We start from the raw sequence: 15,993 nt of genomic DNA, 5'->3' as shown, positions 1-15,993 counted from the left end.
GCCATATGGACAATGGCAGTAAGAGGAGAAACTCAATGAATGCTAAACTCTTGGCTCTCACTGAAAGCCCTCTGTGCTGGAATCTCCATTGTTAAAGGCCTTACATGGGTTTCCAATGCTTTAGGGATTTCACAAAAAGCAGTTTCAGATCCATACTTGGGACTATAAAAAGGATTGGGTAAGTAAGAAATCAGAAGATATTTTCCTATAGTTCAGGCTGTAGCTAACTGAGACAGCATTGAGGCAGCCTCTGTGAGGGGAAAGACTATTCACCCAGACATATCAAAAGCTGTTCCATCCTTAAATATACAATTGATCACAACTTAAGGTCACCCACATTCCTGGTGAAATAGAAGTTGACTCCTCTGATTTTTGCATGATTCAGGCAGGGTCAGGACTCCTTTTGCCCATCAGTGCAGTTCTGGCTATCATTCCCATCCACATGACACAACACAGAGCCCAAGAACTCCATGGACTCACTTTCAAACCACAGGACAAAGATTTAAGCTCCAAGACTCCAGTTTTAAGAATGCTGTAACTGTAAAGCTTGGACACAATGTTGGGAGTCACTGGGCTTGATATAAATGTTCACAAAGAGTGCAGGGCAGCTGTCCTCATGCAACCCTATGTCTACATTTGCTTCACAGGCACTGGAGAGAAATGGAAACAGAGCTCAATAATGTATGACATATCAAAACAATCTCTTCATCATATTGGAAGAGAATCAAATTTGGGAATCAATGCAATTTTTTTATTTTTCCACACAACAGATTAAATCTGTATACTGAACTAAAAGAATAAGAGTCAGAAAAGAAATGGTCTGAACTCAAAAAAAATTAAAATGCTTTGAAAATATTTGAAAATAAAATCTTGCCAGACTATCTCACCTTGGGAGATGAAAACAAATGTCTAGAATGATGAATTTCCTCACAAATGACAGAAAACAAGAATCTGAATTTCTCAGTTTAGAAATTCAGCAGCTAGCAATAAACAGGACATTAGCACTGCACTAGTCCAACAAAGCACATGTGTGACAGATTAGGAGAGACAAGCAGTATCAGCTACACTAGTCTGACTGTCCAAATCCAGCAAAGTACAAGCATAATCTTGTACTTCTAGTGGGGAAGCATGTGCTTGGGGAGAGGGTGACAGACAGCCCAACATCCTTACTTATTCACATGTGGATTAATTCCAGCGCATGTACAGAAAAACAAAACCACACCACTAATGTTGAACTATGATTGAACCATTTGTTTTCATAAAGACCAAAGATGCGCAGGAAACATTCTTTGGTTCTTCAGGAGTTTGGTTCAAAATGAGTCTATAATAACGATAACAGTATTTTTCAAACTTGAGCATTAGTAGAAGAGCTTACAATGATCCCAGATTGGAGTAGACACGATTATGTCTGCAGAACAGCAGCATAATTGAGACCAGTGTATTGTGCCATCAAGAGCTAACTGCATTACCTACCGATGAAATCTGCAGCTCTGGGAGGAGTGAGAGGAGCACGAAGCTGAGAATTAGCCAAAGCATGTGGGTGAAGCAGAGAGACAATGACAGAGAGATAGGAGAGAGACAATGATGGCTAACTAATGCATGGGAGGGGAGGAAAGAAGAAGATACCTGTAGGCAGCACTAGGTGAGGAGAACTTTTCACTTTCTTCACAGGGATTATTCTAACGGCAGAAATAGAACGTGTACATAAAGGGACGTCAACAGCTGCAAACACAAAAGTGTAAATGGCACATCCAAAAAGGAAAGAACAGAGTTTGGGAAGCATGCCACAAAATTTTCTAATGTACTTGGAGACACAACAGCAGGAAATTTCAAAAACAAAAGCAGACCAGAGAGCAATGATGCAACTGTTAAAAATATCCCTTCATTTGCCCTAATTCAGGATGTGTCTGTTTTATGCAGCATACAGAACTGCTTACTGAATGGACTAATGCTGACTGCCACTATGCTGCAGGCAAAGAGAATCTGGAAGCATTAGTTTTTAGAAGCCATCAAAAAATTTTAGTGTAATCATTTAACTGAGGTACACTACATGCAAAAATAAAAATGTTAAGTAAAACATTAATATGGTTCAGTAGAAACAAAATAAAGTGGAAAAAAACACCAAGTACTGAAAAGTTGAGAGAAGAACATTAAACTAGCCACATTCCATGAATTCTGAATTTCATGGCTCATTTTTTACAAGTTCAACAACAGAAGGAAGTGAAATAATCTTGAAAAAGGTCCCATGGTAAAGAGTAGCATCCTATAGCTATTTAATAAAAAAAATCCATCCATATAAACACTAAATTGAAGAGATTTCTACCTGACTTCATCAGCTAGCACAATAATAATACTATAACACTGGGGAAAACCATACATAGCACTATGCAAAATTCTAGCAATTGTTACAAAACTGTTCCACAGGTACAAAGAGGGGTCGTTGTGAAAAAGGCAAATACTATTCAGAAGTGAAGCTCAACAGGAGCTGCCAAGATAAACACCTTGTATATCACGACTCTACCAGCATAATTTGAGTAGTGGTTTTCATGTCTGCAGAGCCATGATTCTCTTCTGTAAAACCTGTTTCATGTATATATTAGCTGGAAAATTACAGATGTCTTGTCACATTCCCTGCTATCTCTCTCATGCCTGTAAAAATCAGGATCAAGAGGAACCACATTTCTAATACTTTGCAGACTGACACTGAGCACTGTGCCAGCCTGAGGGAGGCATTGACATCAGGGTGGTGTGTACACCCCCTCTTGTGGCAGATCTTTCTGATACCCGGCAAAACTGGAAAGAACAGATTTCACAACCGAGAAAAGGAGTCTCAACCAACAAAAGCCTAGGCAAAGAGCCTGACAGAATTTTTTAAAAACTCATAAAATCATTAGTTTTTAATTTGCTAGGATTGTTGAAATTTTTTTAATAAAAGAGGAATCCAAATCAAACCCTGTTTTTCATACTTTTTCCTGAGCAGAGACCCTGTGGAAACAACAGATCCCAAATCAAACAGACTGTGGCTTAGAAAACAATCCCGATTCTGTTCTGCTTTGAAACTGACTGAATTCATCCATCCACAATGCAGTCAAAATACTAACCACTATAAAAAGGCATCAAAGGAAAAGAAAGGAAATTAAACCAACAGAAAATCAACCCATACCCACATACTTTCACCCTGCCAAAACAGACATGTCACTCTACAAAACTGAATGCTATAAAGCACACTGCAAACTTGCAGATGTTAACATGAAGACTGGTTTGTTTAGTTTTTTTATTCATCACTTAAATGATTAGTTCCTGCCCTTTAATCCCAGACTCAAACCTTCACCTCCCCCTGAAGTTAACACAGTTCACACACAGGCACCACAAACCCATGCTGTCTCAACTCACTAAAATACTGATTCGCAGGTGCTCACAAGTACCAGAAGTAGTGTACAGCTTTCCTCAAAACAGCACTAAAAATATACAAAGAGGCAAGTCTACCCTGCCACTTTAAAGAAACAAAGAACACTTGTTGAGCAAAGAAATGCTGCTGCTACTAGCATGGTGCAGTACAAGGCTTTTCTTGTGTCAGTCGCCAAGTAAACTAAATGTGGAAGCCCCCACTGTAGTGAATTTCCAGGAAAATCAAGCACATCACCAGCTGACATGCAGGAGGAGCTGTGGAGGTGTCTCTGGAGATCTTAACCCACCTTTTTCTTGTCCATTGCTGCTCAGCCCATTGACAACAGTTTTTGCAACATCGATTTCTTCATGTTCTGAAAGATGAAGGAGTGGTTTTCAATATAGATTTTTGCAAGTCTGCAAGGTCTTCAGCTGACATGAATAAAACTGGCTCCTGTAAATTCAGGGGAACACAGGAGAAGTGCTAGAAGGTCCAAAGGTCATCTAAAGCCCTATTTCTGAACCATGAATGAAACACATCTAATTCTGTCACTCCTGACAAATGGTTACCTAGTGAGTCCTTACAAACTTCGAGCACCATCGTAATGCAACCTGCTCCAGTGGTTCCCAGCCTGTAAGCTTATCAGTGCTTAAACTGAATTCTTAGGTCATGTTTTTCTGGACTCTCTTCAAATAGTTCACATTTTATTCAAAATGTTGTGCCAAAACCAGGACATGATACCCTAGCTGAGACTTGTTAAGATGCTAAAATTAAGTGGAAATATCATTCTACAGATCTTACATATGGCACTTCAAGTCTAGCATCTGCTTTATTTTTCACTCTGACTTAGCCTGTTACCCAGACAAGTTTTCCTCTTCCCAACCAGCTCCCATTTCCTGGTCTCCTTTGTTTTTCTTTGAACAGCTGATTTTTCCTATCCAAATGTCAAACTACGTTTTCATCTCTACTAAAATATATCAAATTCAGATTTTTTTTCAGGTTATCAGTAGTTTTGAATTCCTATATTCCACACTGAAACAAGCTCGAGAACCTGCTCCAGTTCAAAAAGTTTCTATATACTTTTTGGGCCAAAATTCAAGCAACAAATGCAAATAATTGCATCAGAAACAGACAGGAATATTGCTAGTAATATAAAGGGAGGCAAATGAGTGCAAGTAGAAAACAACACAGACTTACCAGAGCTCATTGTGGCAGAGGGACTTGCCTTTTTCACTTCTGGATTTTCTTTATGTCTGTTTAAAGTGAAAGGCAGAATGATTACACATTATGTCTCATCTCTGCCCAGACAGCACTGGACATAATGATGAACATTTACCACAAGAGTCAAGGTAATAGTAATAGTTTCTTTAAAAAAATTACTTTCAAATGCCAAGTGGATTCATGTCAAGCACCAGGTACATTTTTTGCTGATAGTTATCAGAAATTAAAGATTATTTCTACCCAATACAAGCACTGCTTCCAGACTTTAAGACTAATCTTCATATGAAATTGAAAGACAGTAATTTAAGTCTAAGAGTCTATAAAGGGCAAAGTGCAAGTCTGACTAGTTTCTAATACATAAAATGTGCATCACCTTTTAAGAGAATTTTAAAAAATCAAAGTGACACTAAAAGCTTTAAACTAAAACCCTCAAATTAGAGCTTTTCCATATTTCAAGGCAATCTGCTGCTCATATCAAAGTTAGTCTCTCCTTTGAAAGATGTAACAAGACAGAAGAGAAGCACTTGTTAAAATGCATATTATAACTTGTGCACCCATCAGTTTCAGCTGTGCAATGCTACTGATATTTTAAGGATCAGACTCCAGTAAATGAAACGTGAAAGTTGGAAGCTTTAATTCTCCTGGTACCAAAGGCAGTGAAATTGCCAAGCCAAGAGAAAAAATACCAGATAGGGATCAGAAGAAAAAGTCAGTTTTCATGGTGATGCCAGTCTGTGGAGGACAATTGTGAGGCCTATCTGTCCATGCTTCTGTGGGGACTTGATAAAGATGTTGGTTTGAATAGCCAATGAGCATTTCTACCAAAAAAAGTGTGTGTTTGACAAGATCTCTCAACTCTCTAAAGGTCCTAGGTTGACTTAAAAGTCCTTTAATTTTGTGTTCCAATCTCAACCTCTCCCCCCGCCAAAAAGTTAGCCCCAAAGAAAGTGAGATCAAGTGTTGCTCCAGACAATTACTGGCTTTCATGACACAAATAGAAATATGCATCTGAAATCACAGAATCATGCAAAACCAAGAACCCCACTCTGAGGAGTATAGGGGAAAAGGCTTGGGGAAACAAGAAGCTAAACAACAGAGTTGAAAATACTTTTCCTTTTACATGAACTGGAGGCAGCAGTGGAACATTGTAAGAGGTGAAAATTCCCTTCAGGGAATTGAATTTGTTCTCCTGCTTCAAGCATCCCCTTTCTTAACCAGCATTTGTTTCAAGCCAGAATATAATGAGCATGTTCAACAGACACTCAAAAGGAAGAAAAGAAAACCCAACAAGCAAGTCTAGTAACAGATGAGTCTATAAAATGAGACAATATCTGGGCTCCCCAGCAAGCCACCATAGGAAGAGCTGCCAACACTTAATTGTTTAAATATTTCCTTCACTAAAATACCCACACAAGATATACATTGTGGGTTTGTGAAAGCTCAGCAGGATTCAGCCTAGCTCCAAGTTGATCCCAGTGAAATACAATGTAAAGTGTGGGGTGCAGTATAAAACCAGTCAACAACAAAAATTGAGTCCATCTTGGAAGGCTGGCTGCCTGATTTTGCCTGCCCATACAGTATCTGCTTTTTGTTTCTACCATTTCCTATTAGAAGTGAGTCCCTGAAATAGTAATGGTTGACACTGCCTGAAAATGTAGAAAAACATATTTAGTAATAATGGTCCTTCTGATCTCTGTATGTTTCCATTCCAGAAAGATGTCTTAGTTCAATCAAATCAAAAAGAAACAGTCTAAAATTATGTTCTCCAGCTTAAGGAGATTTGTAGCAATATCATGCTCTTCCACACATAGAAAAATGTTACATATTAAAATCACTGGGATAAATACTAGTCCTTCCACGGGCCATCAGAAAACCACAAGAAGGGGCAATACTGCAGTAAATCTCAACTCAGCTTTAAGATCAACCACTCTCTGAAGCTGAAGAGGTTGCTGATACCCAGATGTTTTAATTCAGCACTGGCCCTCCCCATGAGCCTCATGCAAGTCAACACAAAATTTCTTCCACTCCAAGCATCCCCAAGAGGTTGCAATGCTTTCCTCTGGTGTATAAGATTAAAAAGAAGTGGGAAAAAATAATTCAGTATATTACCTTTTCATGAGAAGAAAGAGGATTTACTGGCTATAATGTCTTGGCAAAGGCAGGGTCCACTGCTGCTGCAATGCCAGAGCAACACTTCCCCTCCCACAATGGCAGTATTTGAGCAATTAAACTCATGCTACACCCTTTTAAAAAGTCTGTTTGGAAACAGTGACATCACAACTGCCATAAAATTCTGATTTCAGTGTTTGAATCTTTTTGATTCAAGTCTTGACATTGCTTACAGTGTGAAGCACTGACCTTCACTGCATTAAGAAAAGCATTTAGGAAAGAATTCACGCCTAAAGAAGCATAATTATTTAGCATTAATAGGTTAAAGTACTTTTTACAAACAAGTGATTTGAGGATAAAAATAAAGTGATAATTAAAGAAGATTGCTAAAATTAAATGGAAGATGTGTAAAAACTCATTAGATCTAAATTGGATGTGGAAAAATTACTTTTCCACATATCCCCACACTTACTAGCAGTTATGGAATTCAATTAAAATAACAAGCATCCAGTGTTCACTTACTGTGAAACTAATCAGTTTCCTTCAAGCACTCAAACACGTGCTTAGTGCAAGTTCCCATACACAGAATGGATTCAGCATGCTCAGGGTGAGAGTAACCAGTCCTGAGCCCCTGCATTGCTCCAACTCCAGAAACTCCATTTAAAAGTTGATTTTTATCAGCTGAGAATCTGCACCCAGATCAGCTGCATCCAAGTCAAAATAACCCCTGTTTACATTGACAAAATTATGGTGCATGTTTGGAGTTGAGAACATGCTTTGGCATTTTATTGCAACAGGGCTAGAGAGTTACTCTACCTGTCTTCCATACACTTGGCCCAAACCCCATACTGAAGTCCTATCAGGCCTATCTCAGTCCTAAGGCTGCTCCTGGGATCAGATGGACAGTCCAGGCAGATCCATCTGCCCCCACGGTGCCAGTGCAGCCAAGTATTGGCCTCTAACAGTTGGGAAGGCACATGCTGTAAGCCAGTGTGCTAGGGACATTTGGATGGTACATCTTTAGCCAGATCAGTCCCTGCCAGGTTGGGCAGACAGGCTGTCCCTGGACACAGCCAGGTCTGGAATCGTTGGCTGTTCCCAGTTCCTCTCAAGAACTTTCTGTAGACATGGCTAAGTTATTCCTAGACACACACAGTATGCACAACAGTACTTCAGAAGGGAGGATTTCAAAGGGAACCAAGAATGAGGTCCTTCATGTCAGTGTTAAAAACTGAGAACTCCCTACTGCCTGATCAAGGAAAGAAAAAAAGAAAAATACTAGAAAAAGTACTCCTAAGCAAAACACCCATGTGTCTCCTTCCAGCCCCATGCTCCAACCAGCTAACCAGTGTGTCCTCACCAGACTGGAATTAGTGCCTTTCCTGAAATGAGACAGACATAGCAACAAAGGCTTCAAAGCTGCACACATGCAAAACACAATGACAAGTAATTAATTCCTCAGGGCATAAGCCAGCAGCTGTAACTCTGAACATGCCAATGTCCATACATAACATCCACCAATTCCTTGTCAGTTCAATCCTACCTCTAGACAGATGTTTAACTTTTCCTTTCTCCCTTTCACCCCCAGCACATTTCTCCAAGGCTGCAATCCCTTCCCTACTTGGTGTGGAAAAGAGAGCAGCATGTTCAAAAGCCTATTTAGGAGGAATGCAGATAAGTGGCAACCACTTCTGTACAGCCTGTCTGGATTATCTCACATGCTCTAAAGGTTTGAATACTCCCCCTACAAAGGCAGGGGGTAACAAACAGCTCATTAATAGTTCTGAGCAAGGACACATGCTCTTAAGTCACTGGTATCTCAGCTAAGAGTTGCAAGCAGTGGTTAATTTTAGTGGTCAAATGTAAATGTGAGGAAAAGTAACTTCCTTTCTTCCCTTGTTATTACTGACAGCTCCGGTGACTCACATAGGACTCTAAAACAATTGCTAGACATGAGATGAACATTCAGAACTTATTGTGCTGGTCCCTTATATTCCTGAGATGTAGAGTCCTTCATTTTTCTCAGTTTCAGGTTTTTCACATTTTCAAAGTTTTCTCTCTGAATACAAGAGCTTTAAGTGTTTTATGGCTGCATTTAAAAGAAAAATCAAATTCTTATTTATATTAGTATAAAGCAGGAGTTGAGGCTATCAGAAAAATTTTAAGCTTTCAGACTGAAAGGATGATTAGCAGTCACAAAACTTACTTTTCACCAGGTCAGGCCTTACACATCACTGACAGAACTCATTTGTTTCATCCCAGCTCAGACCCTTTCTCACAATGCCATCAGAGTCCCTGACCCAAATGCTCCTCTTCAACAAGCCATGTCAGCAATATGGAGTCCCAAATCTGGAAAGTGGGCAAAGAGCTGCACTGCAGTCAGTGCCTCCCACCAGCAGGTTCCTCTGCCTAAAGGAACTTGCACATCTCCTGTGCAGTTGTCACCTCACAACATATAAAATGTGACAAGAAAAAGAAATAACTTAGAATAGAGCAGGCAGCTCAGGTTAACTAGGCAATCAGCTCTCTCTTCAACTATCATTATTTTTTTATTCTGGAATACTGAAATATGTTGTCTGTAATTTTTATTTTAAGGGTTAAAGCACATCCTGTCATTCCTTCAGAAGACATTGTGCTCCTAAGAATAAAAGTCATGAAAAGACTATGAGTAAGCAAGCATTGCACATAGAATAATCAAACAAATTCTGTACAAGACAACAGCTTCCACACACACTCTTCAGCAAGTGTTAAGACAGCAGAGAGAGAGCACTGAAAGCTCACTAAATGAAACAAATGGCATCATTATACACCAGCTTGGATAAGGTGTTCTTATAAATAATTGAACTTACAGCTGTTACAACAAACAAACACAGCACATTTCAAATGCAGTACTGCATCCTTTTTCCCCTTTAAATATAGTCTATGTCTGTTGCCTTCCAAATGGGCAAATTTAAGTTATCTGGGGCATAGGTGGCAGGTTTTGTATAATATATGAGGAATGTGCCTCTCTTAATAATAAAAGTTAAACAGGAAATGTAAACTAGGAGATACAGCTTTAAGAATTCAGAAATGCTTTTGAACTAAGTCATCTTATAGTCATCAACTTCAGAGTAAACAGTTTACTGCAACCTGAGTTAACTCAGTTCAAGGTCACCACTTGTGGAGCAGGGGGCAGAAAAGAATCTCCTGGGTCATCCAGCCTACTCCCATGCTATTGCAGGCAACTGTGTCATACAACCCTGTGCAAGAACACTTCACATTCCAGCTTAAAACTGCTAAAGTTTCCTGCCTCCACTGCTCTTCCTGGAAGCCTGCTCCAGAATTCATTCCTCTTACGGCATGAATGCTCTTTCCCATTTGCAACCTAAATTAAATTCATGAGCAGCTACAGCTAAATTGTTCTGCACTAACACAATTTTTCTGTTTAAGCGGGTCTTCCTCCTTGCACTCACCCCTATCCATGCATTTTTAGAAAGCAATTGCCCCTCTGAGTCTTCTTTTTGCAAGCCTGTAAACAAGCATTCCCGAAGAAATTTGCCGGCATGCTGTCACCCATCTCTTTAAAATCTGACAAATAGTGAAAGACTTCAAAAGGTCAGCAGGCCAAAGTCTAAATTCCACTTAACGTCACAAAATCAGTGAGCAAAGCCTACAGCCAACATGTCCAGCAGCTGAACAGCAAGGTTGAAAAGGTAAATCCTCTCTTTTTGTCCATTCCAACTTTCACCTGTACACTAAAATGAATTCCATGATTAGTGCTAGTGCAGATAGTCATTTGATGTCTATAGGAACCTCCCTGCAAAGAAACAGACTGGAATAATTCCATACTAGCCACTAAACCTTCATTAAACAACACTGACTTATACCTGGAAGCCTGTGTGGATGAAAGGTGGCTCCTGCCTGAACCATCAACCTCCGGCTCTGCTGCAGACTCAGGGTTTGAAGAATGGCCATCCAGAGGGTTGTTTGGTTCAATACGGACTCAACACGTGGTTTACCACCCAATTCCTCTGGGTAAGTAACTGCTCACATTCCTGCCTTACAGTCACAAACATTTCTTTTCCTGACGCTAGACTCTAAATACATTGTAACTGGACTTTGATTTCCTCCTGTGTCTGTCGTGACTGCCCTCTGTCTGTAGTATTTGACAGCTGAGATATGGTGACAGCAGCCCTGGCCCATGTATCATGGGTGTCAGCTGAAGAAACAAATGCCTTTCTACCACACCCATACGCCCAAGCAACTCACATTAACATTTTGAAACTTCAGAAAGAAAAACAAAATTTTCCGGTACATTTTAAATAAAATCTCATCTCCATCTTAGCAGAAGACACCAAGCACAGCACTTGACAGCAGCAGAAGTTCAGATTTCTGTTCAGATTTATCTGCAATATGTATGATCACATCTCATAGATGGAAACACTTTACAAACAAACCGATGTACTATAAACCGATAAACCGATGTACTATAACCGATGTCCTATAAAAAGGGAGCTCACTGGGCACAGCTCTCAGGCTGCCAGCTTCAGGGAAGGCTGTAAATGACTTAACAGCATACCACAGCCTGGGACTGCTCAGGACACTTAACTGAGATTCACACAGGAACTGGGGCAAGGAGCACACGACTACTGAAATGGGAATTTATTTACAGGTAAGGGGTAATTAGTTCCATGACACCCAATTTACCTTTGTTGCAAAATGAAAATCAATCTGCAATGACCGCACCTAGCCAAGAGGATGCTGGGTTTATACTTCAGCTGGAAGAAATGGAGGATTCATTGAGCTCAAGCTGTTGTGAGACTACTTGTAAGAGCTGTGCAGCTGGGATGCCCTGGCTATTGCACCTAACTCTCTGCAGACCTCTGATATGGGGCCACTTGTGCCTCGCCAGAACAATTGCTGTAAATAAACAGACTCAAATTCCAGAAGCCCTAATTATGTATAACAATGAATCCATTCAGCTGACTGCAGGATTGAGGGACACAAACACTGCATTGCATTTACTACAGTGAATGGCATTCTATAAATACAAATCAATTAGATCATCTAAACAACATCCAGCAGCTTCTCCTGCATGATTTTGTATAACAAAGACTACAAAGGCTGTCTTCACCTCTATCACACTCTCAAACAGTAAAGTAGTAAAATAAGAGGAAGTTGCATTAAGCAGAAACTAATTAGAGAATGACAAGTGTCTCAAAGTTCAAATCCAGTTCACATTTTACAAAAAATAGGGTAGAGAGAAGACTCTGATGCACCTTTGACATATAAAGCAGATATTTTAGACACTTTAATGCTACAGACCACCTTATACCATTCCAAACTCATCCTGAGATTCCCAGTTGTGTAAGGCAGAGGAATTGTGCAGGCCTGAATGAGTGGCAACCACACCAAATGTTAATTTTTAATTACAACCTCTTCTAGCTGTTCTGAAGCTCTGTACAAACACCCACTAAGCAACGGTTAATAATTTTCAAGACATATAGGTGACAGTCTTGCCTTATACCAAGATGGAAGATTTGGGCCTCTATCCTACGCAACATCCAAAACTAGCTGATCTGGCATAGTGAAACAGGGCCTTAGAGGTATCAGCCTTACAGGTTGCTTTTTATAGTTTCAAAATAAGAAAAATCAGTTTGAGAGCTGATTTACAGTTTGAGGTCTCATTTACACACTACTGTAATAACCTCCAGAGAACCACAGCGCTCCAGAGCTAAGTCTAACCAAAGCACACAGGAAGCCAGGCGTACAATACTACCAACATATCTCTGAAAAGCCGAGTTGGAAACAAGCTGAAATGAGATAAGATCATTTTCTTTAGTTTTTTCCAACCTGAAGGCACTGCTATGCTAGCAAAATTGCCAGGGGACTAATTCATCTGCCTGGATATCAGACACAAAATGATCTCAGCAAAACTCAGAAGGCTGGCCACTGCCACACATCCAAGGCCAGACAGCAAACTTGTGCTTGCCAGGGAATTCAGGCTGGAGTGCTGGCTTGCTAGTCCTGATGGACTGTGCTGCCTCTAGAGTCACCTACATGCTAAAAGGAAAAACACAGTGACTGCTTCTCTACTCACTACTGAAAACATTCACAGAGAGCCAAACTGATGGGTCAAGCAACAGTCTGACATTCCAAGTGTCTCCAGAAATAGCAAAAAGTTACATTCCAAAAGCTAGTCCTCATTTTTACTGTCCTCTGACTCCTCCAGCCTCAGGTGACAAATTCATATATTGCTGAGAATTCCACATGCCTTCTCTTCACTTTCCTCTTAGTAACTGCCTCAGAATCCACATTCAGGAACTCCTTTCAATCTCTCCTTCCCATAAAAACAATTAAGAGAAAGAACCAGTCACTAGGGTAAATAGGCAAGGATATGTCCATTTCCCTTAATGAGAACACAAGCCCATGTAATGACTACCTTGACACTGCCTCTTTTCAATCAGAAACTGAAAATACCTATCCAAATAAAATCAGCCTTCTGAAAATCAGTGTGCACTGCCCACCAGACCTACCCACTCAGTGTGTATTAGCATATGCCAGAGTCATATAAAGTCCTGGGAGTTCAGCTCACAGCAGGTGTAGCAGAGGTAGATGTGACTAACTGTGACTAAAACCCATACTTGGTGTCCTTACCTCGATTCAGGCTTTTCAGTCAATGGAGCCATTTTCTTAGTCTCTTGATTTCACTCCATGAGAGGCACGAAAGAGTTAAGAAAACCTTTCACTGTGTTGCCCAGTCACTTGGCTGCTGAAGTGTAAGAAATTTGTGGAGGCATCTCTCTTTCTCTCTGGCACCCTTAAATATTTTGCTCCTCCTACTGCTGTGCTTTAATTAGCCAGCTGGTTCTTAGTCACCCCGTCCTGTCACTAGGCTTGCTCACCAACAGCCACCCCCACCCAGCCTGCCCGTCACACCCCTGCCACTGTCATCACCAAGGACACTGTCTCTTCCTGCAGCTCTGGAGCTGGGGAAAGGAATGAGAAAAAGGCTGGAGGTGTCACTTCAGGGTAGCATTGGTATGGGATGCACTTGAGAAGAGAAGTGACAGAAAGACCTTGAAGGGCTGTTAAATTACAATGAAAGTACTTGAAAAAGCACTTTTCTGTTTTTTTTAAATCAGGCAGCATCCACTTCTCAAGGAAGGAAAATTTACACTAGCACTGGACATGGCAGATCCTATTTCAATGGAGCTGAAGGGGCAGCTAAAGTTTCTGCTCTTGGCAGTTGTGATTTGTAGCATAAATACCTGACATGACACAAGGGGAAATTGACTGCTTGTATGGGTATTACGTATTATAGCCCTACTCCATGAACATTGTAACAAGCACCAAAGAAGCTTCTGAGCCATCAGCTGTACTAGGGTGTCCCTAGAGTGGAGTGTCCCCACCACAGTGTGGCTTGGCAACCTAAAACTTGCCCTGGAGTGGAAGTGACAGCTGCTTTTAGGAGAGCAAGGGTATCCTCACACATCCCTAGGCCTGGGCAGCCCGTTGGTGAGGAAGGTGAACTGCAGCACAGAATCACCTTTCCTTCCACAGCCAATGTCTACAACACAAACAATGTCTATACACAAACAACTGGGACAGACTTCCTCAACTCAGACCTTGGAGGCTGGCTCATGCAAGACCAAGGGGTAATTTAACAGTGGAAATAATCTGAAGGAGGCCCCTAAGCCTCTTGGTACTTTCCTTTATCACCAGCACTGGCTTTCGTGACTGACACTCCACTGTATCTCTACTTACAGCCTGTCTCTGGATTTTGATTCCTCAAATACACACACACACACAGGCATTGATCTGCTGCCAGACTTACAGACTGATAAAATGTACTGAAAATTATTGCAAGATGAGCATCTCAGCATTCAAATGAGAATAGAAAACAACATATGGGAAGAGCTGCTGATTGCAGAAGGGCATAGAGCAAAGTTGACTTTGTAGGTCAGAACTTACACTACTGATTCTTTCAGTAAAATGTTAGCAAAGGACACAGAACAAAGGTCTCCAAATACCTACAGATACAAACTCATACTGATGTTCTGTCAAATGCTGAATCAAGTAGGGTCAGCAACACAAGCTCTCCTTTTTTCTCCCCAGTACATCCTTTAGCATCCCAATACTTATGTCCCACCAAATGAAGCATTTCATAGTAAACCCAAATAGGCACAACTCTGACTTGGTATATTGGCTAAGGGGCCAAAAAGGGCTGGGAAATGTTGTTCTATTTTACTTCATTTAAGACCAATCCCAAACCTCAGTGTGAACATGGCACTGGTAGTCCTAATTAGGATAAAACAAAGGGCTCTGGAGCCCACATTTACTACCACATCCCAAAGACTAATGCTGGGGAACTTGTACCTGGGCTTTTGATTTCATCTACCACAGCAGATATCAGACACTATTAGCAAAACTGGATCTAGGTTTAGATTCTAGTCCCTTTACATTTGAGGGTGTTTGGTTTGGATGAAGGAGGAAGAGGGTCATTTCAGACATATCAACGGTCAGAATAAAGGGTGATGGAAAATAATATGTATGTTTTGAGTGGTCGGATCCTACTCTCCTCTTTACAAAAAAAAAAAAAAAATGCAAACCAATCAACCAAACAAAAAACCTAACCCCATGTGGCTCTCAAAAACAAACCAGAAAAGCCCACAAAACCCCCCACATTGTCCAAAGTGAGCTGTGCAGTCATCATCAGCTCCAATTATTTGAAACATACTTATTGACACAACATGAAACACACTTTCCATAGGATGCAACAGGAGATTCCCCTCACAACCCAAAGACAACCTTCCTCCTTGATCTCATTGGAGTCTGTTGTGGAGCCTGGACCACATGAGAGCAGGCCAGTTGAAAGCTCTATTTGTTGTGTAGCAGAGTTTTATAAACAAGCCCCTGATAGTTTGTCTTCAGGTAAGAAAAATGACTGTGACTAAAAAAAAATACTATAAAAATGACAGCTAGTGAATGAAAGCATGGCACCTCAGGAGAGGCAAGGTAAGGAAGGATCCAGAAGTTGGCTCAAGTCCAAAGTTAGGAAAGTCAGGTCAAGATGAGGTTTGAAACCTTCCTGGTCTTTGGAAAAAGCAGCTTAGAGGACCTTCAAACAGCTTGGCCAGGAGGGAGGAGCTTTTGTTACAGACAATCACTTGAATGGAAAACAGAATTTTCACCGAATTCCACTTGGGTAAAGAGCAGCAAGCTTTGCCTGGCTGCAGGGCCACAGAGCCTGGTCGTTTCTAAACATAACCTTGAGTGCCTATGAAGAGTTGATG

General features: G+C 40.7%; 1 protein-coding gene and 1 long non-coding RNA gene across 12 annotated transcripts in view; one reads left to right on the top strand and one right to left on the bottom strand.

Moving 5' to 3' along the window:
• SORBS1 (sorbin and SH3 domain containing 1) overlaps positions 1 to 15,993 on the bottom strand; it is a gene marked incomplete at its 5' end in the record, with an annotated part of 227,404 nt that overhangs the window by 61,224 nt on the left and 150,187 nt on the right. For 8 of the 9 annotated variants that reach the window (XM_083866311.1, XM_083866312.1, XM_083866314.1 and 5 more), the window contains 3 exons: positions 1,627 to 1,722; positions 3,696 to 3,761; positions 4,586 to 4,641. In XM_083866311.1, coding sequence (XP_083722437.1) covers positions 1,627 to 1,722; positions 3,696 to 3,761; positions 4,586 to 4,595 — 172 coding nt within the window. Of the gene's footprint in view, positions 1 to 1,626; positions 1,723 to 3,695; positions 3,762 to 4,585; positions 4,642 to 13,354; positions 13,387 to 15,993 lie in introns of those variants that run through there. The other variant, XM_083866310.1, reaches the window with a different exon arrangement.
• Positions 10,357 to 15,993, top strand: part of LOC310912097 — a 47,213-nt gene continuing 41,576 nt past the window's right edge. For 2 of the 3 annotated variants that reach the window (XR_014590616.1, XR_014590617.1), the window contains exon 1: positions 10,364 to 10,732. This is a non-coding gene — a long non-coding RNA (uncharacterized lncRNA). Of the gene's footprint in view, positions 10,733 to 15,993 lie in introns of all 3 variants that reach the window. The other variant, XR_014590618.1, reaches the window with a different exon arrangement.

Source organism: Zosterops lateralis, assembly GCF_965231275.1.
Source record: "Zosterops lateralis genome assembly, chromosome: 8".
In the NCBI taxonomy this organism is placed as follows: Eukaryota; Metazoa; Chordata; class Aves; order Passeriformes; family Zosteropidae; genus Zosterops; species Zosterops lateralis.
This window is presented reverse-complemented; position numbering and strand designations above follow the sequence as displayed.